We start from the raw sequence: 15,095 nt of genomic DNA on the forward strand, positions 1-15,095 counted from the left end.
GTAGGACTGCAAAGGAACATGACCATCCCCACTGTATGGTACAGTATGTCAGCTGAAGCAGTAGCCCTGAGGCTGAAGGGCAGTAAAAATAGGCTCCGAATGACAGAGGCTGAAAAAGCCACTGGCAGTGGTTCACTTGTTTGAAGTGGGCTCCAGCCACCCTGCCTCACAGCATGGACACACACACACACACACACACACACACACACACACACACACACACACAGAGCATGGCCCAGTGTCAGGTCCTGGAGGTCTGCTGCAGTCAGTGCCATCTGGGGCGCCTACATGTTCCCAGATGTCCCCCTCTGTAATTAAAGCCAGTCCCGGTCTCGGTCTGGTCCGGCCCAGCCCAGATCCAACCTCTCATTTCCCCGCCAGGCCCTCCCTGGATACTTAAGGAGCCTTCCAACAGCATGCGGGCCTTTAGAGGAACTCTGTGGGGCCGCAAAAAATATCATTACTAATAGTTTCACTGGAGGAAGCTAGAAGACTACAGGTACGTTGATTTGAATATTCATCACATTTCCCTTGACTAACATTAATTGCTTTTCTGATTTCATTTAATCCAAATTGGAAAAGCAATCCACTACACTAGATTTATTTGAATTTTTTTGTAGAGCTAGAGCGAATGCATTTGCGTTATTATATCACATGTACTCAAGAATGACAGAGAAAGGGCGAGCATGTGTGACATGAGAGCAGAGGCCAGGGGTCTGATTTGTTCTTGAGGCCAACGGCGCCTAGATGTGCTCAAAACAAGGCTCAAAACCAGGGCCGATCGAGGAACAGCTTACCATTTAAATTAAGATCTGCCTCCACTCCTGAACAGTTCAACTCATTATTGAAGACCCAACTCTTCTCTTTGGACTTTTCTACTAGCATTTCTTACTACATTTTTATGATATCTTAAAGTTGACTTTTGCTGTTTACATGTTATTTTATGATGTAATCGTGTCTCTGGTTTTATCCATTTTACTGTACAGTACTTTGGTCTGTCTCTGCAGTGATAAATGTGCTATGTAAATACAGTTGACTTGACTTGACTTGACAGCACTGTGATCATACAATATCTTTCCTACATAAAGAAAATAACCCCTTTCCTTCTCTATGTGTTGTGGTCAGGTGCATGTTGAAGATGTCGATCGCCCAGGCTGCGGCCAAGGCCATGCTATCTGATGCCCTGCTGCAGGACGGCCCGGGGATAAACCGCATCAGCCACCTGGAGCTGGAGCTTCCTCTGGACAAGGTCATCAAGTTTGTGTCCGTGGGCCTGCCACTGTTACTGGTGTGCATGGCCTTCGCGCGAGAGGTCTCCCTGGGTGAGCAAATATCCTTTATTTCAAAATGTTTTATTAATTTGTTCTGTATTCCACTTGCCCTGATGATACTGTATATTCATGAGTGTTTTTTTTTTCGTGGTTGTGTTCTTTTCGGATTTATTTCAGATGCATTTTTTTATGCAGTGTCCTTTTGTAAAGTAATCATGTTCCATTTTGTCCTTGGATTTTTTTTTTATAATTTACCGACTAAATTGCCTCTAGTTGGACACCGAGTGATAAGGAGGAATATCATACATACTAATCGGAAGACATTTTTTCCTGTGGCAGAGGATATTTAATTCATATTTAACACAAGGGGTCAAAAACTGAAATTTTTTTAAGTGACCCAAATGTGTTTTATTTAAAGATCCCAAGCCGTGACAAGTGTGCTCTGTCACTGTGGGTTTTCATCTATGCACATAGATACATGGCCTAGTCCCTTACTATTCCTACCTGAGGGAAATACATATTAAAGGTGGAGTCAGCAAATCAGGAGAATACTTGTTGTCAAAATCACTTTTTGTCAAAATCAATGAATATCTCCTCACGATCAGCTACTGTTACAAACATATTCCAGTGTTAATACACAGCCTATAGGCTCTGTGATCTGGTATGTAAACAAAGGGTATGTAAACAAAGGGGTCCCACCATATTAGCAACCTGCCCGTTTACAGAACCTAGGCTCTGTATTAACACTGGATTTTGTTCAGCACACACACAGTACGGACAGGTAGCGGATCGGAGGTTGATATTCACTGATGTTGACAGAAAGAGTTCTCCAGAATTGCCCACTCCTCCTTTAAGAACAATAACAATGACGGCTATAATTACACAGCACTTTCCTCAACACAATTCGGATGCCACAATGCAAGCAGTGGAAAATGCTTAAACAACCTATCATTAAAGGAAGACATAAACAGCTGACTCCATTTGGACCTCCTCAAAATAATAGACACCAGTGTAGTAAATATAATATGGCCGCACAAAACTACTTGGTGGCCTCACCTCTGTTCAAGATTATATTGCTGGTTACTTGGCTCGTCTATTTACCGCTCAGTGTTTTCAGACTAGAGGAAAAAAAATGTTTTAGAATATAATTGTGTGGTTTTTCACACGAGACACGCTGTCCACGGTCATTCCATAAATAACAAACATCCCAGCTCAAGGATCCAAAGTATACGTGGCAAGAGTCTGGAGTCTGCAGTCGACTCCCTTTTGACTTTGAACTAAACGCTGTCTGTGTACAGGGGCTGGTCTGCAATCAGCCCCGTTGCTCCCGATTGCTAATTGCCACAGGGAGCGGGGGGAGGAGGGGGGGCGGGGGGTTGATTGAGAGCAGTGTTCACTGACGCTGGCACCGCTGTAATTACAAGGCCAAGTTATTCCCACTATTCGAGTCAAATGAGAGGATATGTTGATTAACAAGAGGAGGGAAGGGGGATGGGGGGGGGGGGGGGGGCGTACAACATGATGTGGTGTGCCCATAGGTTGCACTATAACTCCACTGATGGATCTTGGCTTCCTATCTGGCCTCGCGTGTCAGTTCCACAACACTGCTTGATTGCACTTGCTGTCTAGAGTCTGGGTTTTTTTTTTTTTCACTCGCACCTGGACTCTCAGCCAATAAATTGTGTGTACACAGAGAAGCACACACACACACACGTGGACTGTATGATCTGCCAGTGTTTAATAGGGGAAGTAGGTGGAAGAGATGGGAGCAGTGTCAGAAAATCTTAGGTTCCCCTCACTTTGCCAAACAGGTTAAAGGGGGTCGGGAGAATATGTTTATTACAAGATGTCACGAGAAGGCTTGTGCTGTTGTTTTTCATTTAGCGTGACTAGTTGTCAAGGCGTGCACTGCTGCGCCCACACATCGCAGGCAAAGTGGAAAAAATTAGATTACCATGAACATGCATGAACAATTTTAATGTAGATTTGGATTTTTGATTTTTGTTGGTATATTGGTATTGCAAAGAAACAGTTTCCAACGCAGGGATGTTTTATCTGAATCGCTTCAACATGCTTTTAGGGATTTGTGTAGTGACAGCTTTGGGGACAGATAAATTGACAGACAGTTTTACCCAAATCTTTTTTTAGATGATCTGACTGCCAAAGAATTATGACGCATACACTTGTTAGCTCTCTCCTTGTACCATCTGTCCTTAGCATTAGCTCCACCATCTTGGACTCCAATACATTGCTGTAAAACTACTTTTGATTTAGAATAGAGTGTCAATATATGTCATTACAAACAGGCCCACAATGTATTACATATTATGTAGAGTGCATTGTGCTTTAAATTAGCAATTTACTTTTTTTTTTCTCAAATCAAATGCGTCACATAATCTTTCCATATATTGTCACAGCTCTCTCCTTGCTGGTTTAAAGAAGAGTGGCATGGCTAGGGTTGCGAGTTCGATTCTGTTTTGCAGTATGTAAAATAATATAAACTCAATTGAAAACATAGGGGGATTAATAAATGAATTATTATTCTCTTTCTTCTAAATGTTAAAATGAACATGGCTAACCACATGAGACCTAACCAACATACACAGTGCATGTTTGGTTTGTGTTACAGTAAGCATCAGTCCAAAAATACAAGCTATTTTTTTTCCTGTACATTTCTATACATGGTCCCTTCTAAAATGACATATACACCATCCTAACCTCAGCTCCCTAAATTACATATGAGATGTCACTATCCATATGTTTAAAAGTGGCTGATAAATGACACAAACACAGATACACGCCTGTAGTATAATTTAGACCATACATGTAAAAGGTGGCCTGTAATGAGGTTGACTGGCAGTAGAACATTCCCATCCTGGTAGCAGTACAGTAAATTAGTGGCAGTATGTTTCCATTTACAGAGAGCTAAGCAGATGTGCACGGTTGGAAAAAAAAAATAGAAGGCTGCCATGTTCTCTGCTACTAGGTGGTGGGGCACACCCTCTGTGCAGTTCCCCTCTGTTTAAAGGGTGGAGCACCCTTGGGAAAATAACAGATGGGGTGCAGAGCATGGACTCAAGTGGGTGGACTACATGCGGTCATATCAAGGTGATCTAAATATAAGGCGGACGAGCCCCATTTTGGACTAGAGTCTGTCTCCCAAGGTTTTTTAAATGTCAGGTTGCCATTTGGAAGCATATGATTTGTCTTATGAAATTATGCGCCAGTGAAAATGAGAAAAAGGGCATGGAGGAGCTCATATGCGTGTGTTTGTGTGTGTGTGTGTGTGTGTGTGTGTGTGAGAGAGTATGCGTGTGTGCATAGAGATTGCTGAGGACAATTGGTTCAGATGCAAAGCAAGTATATCCCCCCATATTAGTAGAATATGTTCATAAATCAACATTTGTTTACTCCTCAGGGCCTCAAATCAGCTGTTTCCCTCCCAGCAACTTCACCATCAAGCAGGCCAGCTACGTGGACACATACTGCTGGGACTCGCTCATGCATCACGAGTTCGACAGCAATGGGAATTTCGAGGAGCGTTCGCTGTGGGTACACAAAGTGAGTCCAGGGATACTGATCAAGTTGCTCTACTATAGCTTGCATCTCTTGAGTGTAACTTGCACATGTTATGTCAAACAGTTCAGTGTGCCTTTTTTATATGGAGCAGAACATAGTTCTAAATCAAGACATGTGGTCGCTTATAGGTAATACTGGATTGTTAAAATGGGACACTGCATGTGGATAGGGTCACATTTTATAGTTATCATCAAGAAACTTTGCCTTAAAACATTAAAAACTATTATTTTGTGTATTCCAACTTTTTAGGAGTGTTTGTATGAATCTGCAAATGTAGCAATATCTAACTAATTATGCATGTGTATTTGCAACTCTTTAAAAAACAAAATCTAGATGTTGGATAAAGCTACAGTTTGAATCTGTATTTAATTTGTCAAAATATTAGTGTCCAACGTTTTTACAGAAGAGAATTTATAACTGAAAAAACACTCGGAATGGATCTAAAAAAATGCATGTTCTCCATTTATTTAAGAAGTCTCATAAATTAGACAATTAACAACAATGGGGAAAAATATCCTTCTGTCATAACCTTTGGAATAGTGCTGAGAATGATTATGGAAAGACAAATAAGGTTTAAAATAAACACCTAATGTACATGTTGGACCTTTTATTTATACCAGTATGAAAGAAGACATGTTATGAAAACAACATTGCCAAAAAAAAAACTCAAAATGTCCCGCAGTGTCTCACCTTAAGCCACGTGGACTCATCCTCTATGTTTTTATTTTTTTAACTCTTGAATTCTTTTGTCTTTTCTCACCCTCTCACCCCATTCTCTCTCCTTGTCTATCCAGATGTTCCCTTACTCCCTGCTGGCCATGGCTGTGTTGATGTACCTGCCGGCTTTGATTTGGCGCCAGCTGGCCATGCCCTCGCTCAGCTCCGACCTGCTCTTCATAATCGACGAACTGGACAATTCGTACAATCGCTCGGTCCGAATGGCCCAGAGCATTCTGGATATGCGCCACAACACCAACAACCCCCTCACATTTCAAGCTGAACTGCAGAGGTAAGAGAAACTAGCTAAATGTTGTCCTGTAGCAAGAATATGAATCGCTCTACTGTATATGTTAATTACATTGCCTCCATATCCATGTATCCGTTTAGAGTCACTCGATCTTATGAGTGCTGGTTTTGCCCCCCAAACTATAATATGCCTAGTTATATTAAACTTTCATGATTCCTGCAGAGAAAAAGTGGGTCATTGCAGCAGCAGCAAATAAACATGATTTGCTGGTGAGGAATATTGGCTACATAAGTGATATAATGCTGTCATTTATTATTCTCTTGATAAAGTGCAAAAATGTGGTTTGGGAAAATGGCTAGTATATTTTCTTTTACCCTCAAGCCATTTCTATTGATATATACACTTGTGCAAGGCTCTCAACATCCAGCAGCAGTCTCAGTGGATGTCTGTGTATTGTGGTAGGCAGCTCCCTGTAGCCCAAAAGTAGAAGGCTGTGGTTAGGTTTGGGACGCTCCCCTTTGGGAATGTGCGTAACTGAACATGAAGAAGGAACATGGTGGTACATTTACTCAATAGCTGTACTTAAAGGCCTACTTCACCGGTTTGAATATGAAGGTGAATTGAATTCTGAGATCCTATGCAGTATAAATGTGCAAAAAAAATTAAAATCGGTTCATCCTAGCCTGAGAAAAGGCAGAAAGAGTGTTTTTTTTAACCCTATATTTCTCCTTCTCGTGACATCACAGAAAGAGAAATATAGGGTTAAAAAAAACGTACTTGTAAATATTACTGTGATGTCACAGTAAAAGACATCACAGTAATATTTACAAAGTAAGTTTTTTTTTTTTAACCCTATATTTCTCTTTCTGTGATGTCACGAGAAGGCCTTCTCGTGACATCACAGATGTCACGAGAAGGCCTTTTCTCAGGCTAGGATGAACCGATTTCAATTTTTTTCGCACATTTATACTACATAGGATCTCAGAATTCAATACACCTTCATATTCAAACCGGTGAAGTAGGCCTTTAAGTACACGTTTGAAGCACTTGTACTTTCCTTTGAATATATTTATTTGCATGCTACTCTATACACTTCTTCTACTCCACTACAATTCAGTGGGAAATATAGCACGCTTTACTCCACTACACTTATCTGATAACTTAAGTTACAAGTTAATTAACACATTTATAGGTCAGTTATAGGCCTACAAGCACACAGGAATATTTTGTGTATGGATCGACAGGTTACTTGTCCTACTCGACTGCCCCACAATGCATTGCATCTTTTCAAACAACACTGACATTTTTGTTTTAAATTCTTTATTGCTTCTGTACACATCAGTGTAAACGGTCCGACGAACCTCGCATACACAATCGATCGTTGAGTAGACAGCATGTATACATGTTGAGTATGTAGGAGGGAGGACGTTGGCTTTTTATTATTAATTATTAATATGGCTTTTTGAACACAGCCCATGTCCTTTTGTCACACCACTGTTGAGTTTCTTCTTCTTCATTTTCTTCTCCTTGTCCCAACTGTCGCAGGGCCAAGAAGAAGCGCTACTTTGAGTACCCCCTGCTGGAGAGATACATGCAGTGCAAACAGAACTCCTACTTCCTGGTCAGCATGCTCTTCCTGCGTGGCTTCCTCCTGCTCACCTTCATGACGGCCGCCTGCCTCTACCTGGCCTACTTCCACCTGTCCGCCTTCCTGCAGGACGAGTTCAGCTGCTTCGTACGCACGGGCATGCTGCGCGACCAGAACTGGGTCCCCGAACTGGTTCAATGTAAAATGATTGGCCAGTTGGTCTTCCAAGTCATTAGCGTAGCCAACGGTGCTATCTACGTGCTACTGGCTCCCATCGTCCTCTTCAGCTTGGTCCGGCTTTTCGTTTGGGACACCACCTTCATCTCCGTCTACGAGCTCCTGCCGGCCCTGGATCTCCTCAACCAGCGTAAGCTAGGTTGTCCGCTCAATGATCTCAATGTTCTGCTGCTCTTCCTGAGGGCCAACGTAGCCCACCTCAAGTCCTACGGGAAAGTCAGGGCGTTGTGTACGCTGGCGCCCCCGCAGGTGGGAAACGGTGACGCGGGCCAGGGCTTGAACGCAATGCTGACCCAGGAGGAGATGGAAGAGAGGGAGGAAGCCGCGATGGAGCTGGCAGAAGAGGTGAAGGAGGCCAAGGCTGAAGGAAGGCTGGACCTGGTGGACATCATGACCATCCTGGGAGCGGCTCAAGGGAGGGTGGTCAACTGCAGCGAGAAGAGGCCTCTGGTGGAGCAGAATATGACCCTCGGTACCGTAACACTCATCTACACACTCAAACGCATTCTGCTAGTGGCGATTTTCGTCTACATCACCTGGGAAGTGCAGAAAATATTTAAGTGAAACTCCGGGTTGAAGATACAGGCGTGGGGAAAATGGCGGGGGAATTAGTAACATGTGCTTTAAAGCTACAATGCGTAACTTTTTCATAGAAATTGAATGTTGGTTACATTCAAGCCATAGCCAAATTAATTGATGCAAAGTTGATTAAGCCTAGGAGCTCAGTAAAACTCTCTGTATTTCTTAGTATGTCAGTGTTTACAAACTGGTGGCGACAATGGCGCAGGATCTCAAGAAGCGCCTATGAAATGTTTCAGTTGTTGATTCTACTGCTACGAAAAAAACATGGACGTACAGCAGAAGGAATACAATCCATGCCAGATCACCGAAGGCTTACCTCAAGTAGATAGTGCCGATAGTCTTGTTGTAATTACTCAGAATTCCACATGACGGCGACATAAGTTACACACTATAGCTTTAAATGTAAGGTGGAATAAGCAGTTCTCTCTATACAATCACTTGAATATACAATAAGATCATTTACAAGGGTTATGTCATATATTTGCAACTGTAGGCAGCACATGGAAACGTTTTATGTGTTTTAATTGTCTGTAACTGTATTTCTTTTGACCCTTCTTTCTGAAACCAACCTGAACCGCCTACAGTATATTTCAAAAACAGTCTTTCAAAAGTAGTAATTAATGTAAAAGAGATAGATGTGTGGTGCTTCCTACCCCTAACTGCCCTCTCTGTCTCTTTACAGAGCCAAACCACCTGGGGTACCATGAGTTGAAGGAGACCGCACCATATAGTCAATATTAGTCCACCTACGGACTGAACCAATGTGATAACAGTGAGGGGGGGTTGGGGCACTTTGTTCACTACTTGAGAATTAGTCTCCCCTATTAAACAACTACAAATACAAACAAACAAAACCAACCCAGATTTACTGGGCAACTTATTTGGGCTGGATTTGTCAGCTTTAAGAATCAGTCCATATGTAGCTATAGTGACTTTCTTTTTGTCCATAAGTTTGGTCCTATGTGTTATTATTATTTAATTTGTCTTAAAGTCAGTGATGGATAGTAGTCAAAGGAGAGCGTGCAAGTGAAAGAGGGCTGTTGTCATCATGGTGTGTGAACGCAAAGCAAATATGATCAAAGTATGACAATATACCAACACATTTTTGGCATCATGTTACATTGTGCATTTGCGAGAAACAGGAGTTCTAAGAGTATGTATGTCTATCCATGGGCGGATTTTGGTTAGTCTTTGTGGCAACTATAAACTGTGTCAGTCATTTTCTTTTCATGAAACTTAATGAGAGGTAAAGTCTGGAATATTCTTCTTGTTTTTGCTTTCTTTTTGTCATCTGCTTTTGTTATATTATTTATCAAAAAAATACAACCAGTGTCCATGTCTTCCTGTGAATTAATGTTTTGTTTTTTATTGTTTTGTGTTGTGTGTTATTCTGAATAAATAAAGTTTAGTTAAGTACTGGTGTTTCCCTCATCAATACCATCCATGTGAAATTAAATCCCGGGATTTCGATTTTTTTTGCAGATGGACACTTTAAATTGATGAAATTGAATTTATGGAAAAGTAAGCTTCCAATGGCATGAATAAATCAAAAATGAACAATCCATCTAACGACAGCAGAGAGCCATACCGTCTTTCTAAGTGCTTTTATTTTTAGCCGTCTGTGGGGAGGCCTCGCTGGACACAAATTATAGAGCCTCTACCTCTTCTTTCATGAACCGGCCTTGGAACCAGCAAAAAAATACATATATGTAGGCAATTGTTCCCACTTGCATCACTCATTTTGATTGCTCTACTGCTAGCAACAGTGGATTATCCACAGAACGAAGCATGCAATTAGTTTGATGTAGTCTGAGACACAAAGGCAAGGCATGATACCTGCTGGGTAATAGGGGTCATTTGTGCACAGCATGGAACGCAATGTACTGGAGATCTGAGAATCATGATGAACAAGTGACTCCTTTCGAAGTGCAGTTACAAAGCACGTGTGTTTGTGTGTACAACAATTTTTGTGAGAACCACTTTGAGTTTTATTTAAAACCTTAAGAGTGAGGACATTTTTGGAAAGTGAGGACATTTTGGCCCGTCCTCACTTCAGGGCTGTTTGAGGGTTAAGACTAGGTTTTAAGGTTGAGTTTAGGTTGATGAGGTTAGGGTTGAAGTAAAGGTTGGGGTTAGGCATTTAGTTATGATGGTTGGGGTCGGGATAAGGGGCGAGGGAATGCATTAAGCGTGTTTTTTATTATGTGTCCTCATAAGTATAGCCGTACAAATGTGTGTGTGTGTGTGTGTGTGTGTGTGTGTGTGTGTGTGTGTGTGTGTGTGTGTGTGTGTGTGTGTGTGTGTGCGCGTGCGTGTTTTTTGCACAATTTTAAGTCGCTGCAAAATCATTCTTTTTATGTAACCTACTGTGTTTTCTTATTGAAACAGGAAATCAAGGGGGCATGACCACTTTATTTTAAAAAGCATTGCCAGCTGTTGGATGGTTAAGCCTATCATGCTGCTCCACTCTTCAAACTTTAAAGAATAGCAAAAGGATTCCTCTTTGTCATCAACAGTCGTGCATGTCTGTCAGATCCCAGCCTCCCATCATCCATCTGGCACAGAGCAAGAACAAGGCAGACAGATGGCCACAATGAATGTTCTCAACTGTGCATTTTGAACATGGAGCAAAGCAAACTTAATTCAGGGCTTAAGACAAAAGGCACAATCATAAGTATGTGTGCTGTCTGTGACTGTGACGGTATTAGTATAGGATTGGCTGTATGGCTGGCTCAGGCCACTTGAGGGCATAGTTGAGTCGCGCTGAAAAGAACGCCGCATGCATAGTCTCGATAGCTGCTGCGTTATATTAATTGAAGGGGCTGCATCACAAGTGTGTGTGTGTGTGTGGGGGGGGGGGGGTGGGGGGGGAGTCACTGCTGATATTTATAATTACTGTAATCGAAACAAAAAAGGCAAATGCATTCTCATTCAGATCAGCCTTATCAGGCGTTCAGCAGGTCCCAGGCTCCCTCTGCCAGATTCTGTAAAAAAGCTTCTATGCCGTGGCCAATTTCTACCCCTGTCAGTAAAAGTGTGAGGAGACTGCTGTTTTCTGTGATGATTGGAGCACTGCCTTTTTGGGAATCGAGAGATATTCGCTGGCAATCTTTACTTCAGTTCAGCTGTGTGTGTCAGTTGGACGGTCGGACAGAAACTACAAACTATTTGCATTCAGAATCTCCCCCGAAATGTGGGGCATTATGCTGCACGCCTTAAAGGAGGATTTGATTTGAGTGAAATGAGAGATCAAAGGCGTCCTGAGCCTGCTGTACACACAGTCATTCTGGCCCTGCCTGGATAATGGTGATGACTCTGTTACATCCAAACAATGCTGAGGCGATATTATCAAAGGGTTTACATAACTTGTATGGAGCCCAGAGCACAGCGGAAAGCTCTGTGCAGGATTCTAGTGATTATGTTTGTACAGTTTGTACTGTTGCACAGGTTGTCAACTCACCACCAGTGTTGGGCAGACTGTTATAATATTGATTTTTCCAGTATTGATAAATGTAACTAATCACTAACATAATATTAGTAATAATACAGATACTAAAAAATTACATTTTGGACAGACAGTTAAACGTAACCTAATGTAGGCTATATTTATTTGACTATTGCCAGGTTAAAGGCATACTTCACCCATACGGAACCAGCGTTCTATCATTATAAAATAACTATTATAATATAATGAATGAGGTTTTTCTTCCCTCAGTCTTCCCTTGGCCCAGCTGTCCTGTTAATCCTAACCCTTACTGTGATGTCACAAGAAGGAAACTGTAGGGTTAGACAGTGAGACCATAACACACTCATTCTGCCTTTTCTCAGGCTAAAATGATCAGATTTTTTTTTTGCACATTTATACTAAATAGGATCTCTGAGTTCAGTACACCTTCATATTCCAACCGGTGAAGTAGACCTTTAAGATTGAAGGCCAATTTTGATAAGTTTGTTATAGTGCCATAATATCGTTCAATTTATCTATTCGTTTAAGCCTTGTTACCGTTTACAGTTACTTAATTAAACACCAAAGTTGTATAAAAGATTGTCTTGGTCGTCATATACATTGACCTTATACTAATCCTGTGCGGCTACAGGGCTTTAGCAGCAATTCCATAGGCATGACTGCAGTCAAGCCATGCAGCCCACTCACACATGGGAGGTCCGTATTTTGAGGAACATAGGCTAAGGACCAACTTTGTCTGTAATGGAAAGTAACTTAATGAATATAGCTTTTATTAAATAAAAAGAAAGTATAATACATTTACTTTTGAAACGAGCAGTGAGTAATATATTCCTTTTATTTGAGTAACGAGCCCAACATTCATAACGTAATACGATCAGGTTATACAGTGATTCAGTCTCGAGTGATGCTATTTTAATGGTTTAGGTCATTTGAGTTTATGCATTTATGTTTACCTTTACTTACAGTACGTTTAAATGGGTATTTCTTCACTTAAAAGAGACAGTATTTTCATAGCTGAGGTTACATGCTAATATGTGTGGGCCCTGTGAAGGTAAAGTGAACATGTATTTAGGTGCCTAGGATGGATGGTTAGACTAGTAACTGTAGAAGAGATACTGGGTACTGTGCTAAGAGTAGCAGGTCTATTGCGAGTGTATATGATTAATGTGTATTATAAGGTGTATTGTTATTGAGAGTATGTATTCTTAGATGTATTAGATTAGGTACAGTAGTGCCAAAGTAGTTATATAGAGGAACAGCCAATGTGAAGAGATGACAACTTTAATGTCTACCACTGTGTTTTTATATTTCCAACAGAAATAAATGTGTTACAGAAGAAGAAACCAGGTGTCACCACCTGTAACACCTGCACACAGACTACTGTAACACCCATCCCAGACACATCCTGTTCAGTGCACCACCAGACTACAGAGCAGCTTCTCCCCTCCACTGTAAATAAACAATATACAGCCTTGAAAAAAATCAAGAGACCACTCCAAATGTTCAGTGGCTCTCGTTATACTATTTCTAGGCATATGTTTGAGTAGAATGAACATTTTAGTTTTGTATTATAAACTACTGACAACATTCCTACCAAATTCCAATACATTTTTTGTCATTAAGAGCATTTTTTCATGAAGTTATGTAGAGATGAAGATTTAGGAAAAATCCAGACAGGTCTCTTTAATTGTTTCAGGAGCTGTACACTATAGAAAGTGTAGTGTAGGGGGGCTCAGCACACAGCCCTGTGGGGAGCCGGTGCTGATACTTAGTGCATTGGAAAGATGAGCACCTACTCTAACTCTCTCAGAAAGTCTTTAATCAAATAACAGATGGGGTTGTGAAAGTCCCAAGTCCATTAGTTTGGTGACCAGTCTGTTTGTGTTAAAAGCCGAGCTGGAGTCTATCTATCTATCTATCTATCTATCTATCTATCTATCTATCTATCTATCTATCTATCTATCTATCTATCTATCTATCTATCTATCTATCTATCTATCTATCTATCTATCTATCTATGCCTGTTGAGTTTAAACTGGAGCTTATGGCTCTTCTGTTTCTGTTACAGTAATACACACACCTTATTCAGAATTCCCTCACCAGTGTACAGTTTACTGCAATCAGCTCAATTCAATATTTGATAGGACATAAACTAATACTCATATTGTGAAGCTGAAGGGCATTATAGAGATGGAGGCCAATACTAATTCTTATCATTGTCGTCGGCCGCATGTAGCGTGAAGGGAGATACAGCTGAATTGCATTGTGCAATCCTGTATTCTATAATGTGTATAACTATGAACGTTGGACCATGTGTATTGGAGGCTGGTCAGGGAAGAGGCAATCAGGTAGCTTTGAGACCGTTTCACACTATACCATCTTATCAAGACCGATCTATGAGGTACTTAATGATTTTAAGTGATAAATGCTGTGTTCACAGTGACACAAAGGAGCTATTGCCTCTTCTGTTTTTTTTTTCTTTTTTTTTTTTTTTTACAAATACCCGGTTCTGCTATTCCAATAGCTTGCTGTGAATAAGCAAGGTCAGTTGTCTACATATCGGATCCTTGAGGGATTTAAGGTCGATTTTAAATTGGAGCGGATTGTAAACCGTTAAGCACAGTTGAGGTGACCTCCAGTTCATGACTACATTGATCTACTGTTGCTCACCTCCTTGTTCAGATAATGAAGACAGAACCATTAAATTAAAAGTGACGGCTGCACTAAAAACACACACACACACACAAACGGCTGTCCTGTGAATGAAAGTCTGAGGGCAAGGTTTTCAGGAATGGACATTTTATACAATTCATCAAAAGGACCTATTTCTTGTTAAATATTATAATTAAGGCGAAACACTGAAGGAAACAATATCGTTTTCCTATTTTGCTTCTATAACATGTCATCTTTCATTTTAGTATATAATAAAAGGTCCAAAAAGTACATTTAGGTGTTTATTTGACTAGAACTTTTGTATATGTGTCTGTATATTTTTCCCATGCAATCATAGTTACAGTTACAGCCATTGTCTCAACATTAGTTTTTTCAATACTCTGAATTCCAAATCTCATCTTCTAAAGCACTTGCCTCAACTAAACCTCCCGTAGTCATTCGAAGCACTATTCCGAATGGTATTACGGAAAAATGTGTTCATATATTTTTAATTGTCTGATTTGTGATACATTTTATTCTTAAAAACATGAAGAAAATCCATTTCTAAGGCCTGAACATAGTTTTTTTTTTAAATATAATATGAGAAAAGACTGTATCATAAGTCTGTTTTGCAGAAACCTGGCCAAAAATATGTTGTAAAAATGAAATAAAGGTTTTAACTCTGGCTTCATTAACATATCATTTTAAAGAGATGCAAATGTACGCATAATTGGCCAACATTGCATATTTATT

The 15,095-nt window shown here is 40.7% G+C and overlaps 1 protein-coding gene across 2 annotated transcripts; it reads left to right on the forward strand.

The window, feature by feature from the left end:
- Positions 1–431: 431 nt before the first annotated feature.
- Positions 432–9,628, forward strand: LOC307260487 (pannexin-3-like). 2 transcript variants are annotated; one of them, XM_080040744.1, is made up of 6 exons: positions 432–499; positions 1,126–1,322; positions 4,690–4,832; positions 5,645–5,859; positions 7,363–8,114; positions 8,907–9,628. In XM_080040744.1, the coding sequence occupies exons 2-6, from the start codon at positions 1,130–1,132 to the stop codon at positions 8,963–8,965; spliced, it is 1,362 nt and encodes a 453-aa protein (XP_079896870.1). In that variant the 5' UTR covers positions 432–499; positions 1,126–1,129; the 3' UTR covers positions 8,966–9,628. The 2 variants fall into 2 exon arrangements, with proteins under 2 accessions (XP_079896870.1, XP_079896869.1); XM_080040743.1 differs by lacking the exon at positions 8,907–9,628 and having other exon boundaries at positions 7,363–8,882.
- The last annotated feature ends 5,467 nt before the right edge of the window (positions 9,629–15,095 follow it).

The sequence above is a fragment of the Ammodytes marinus genome (genome assembly GCF_949987685.1).
Source record: "Ammodytes marinus genome assembly, chromosome: 14".
NCBI classification, from domain to species: domain Eukaryota; kingdom Metazoa; phylum Chordata; class Actinopteri; order Uranoscopiformes; family Ammodytidae; genus Ammodytes; species Ammodytes marinus.

Excerpts from the sequence above, each read along its gene's own strand:
- LOC307260487 (XM_080040743.1), top strand. The coding sequence starts at position 1,130 with ATGTTGAAGATGTCGATCGCCCAGGCTGCGGCCAAGGCCATGCTATCT. Across the intron at positions 4,833-5,644 it reads GTTCGCTGTGGGTACACAAA|ATGTTCCCTTACTCCCTGCT; the intron begins GTGAGTCCAGGG and ends TTGTCTATCCAG. Across the intron at positions 5,860-7,362 it reads TTTCAAGCTGAACTGCAGAG|GGCCAAGAAGAAGCGCTACT; the intron begins GTAAGAGAAACT and ends CAACTGTCGCAG.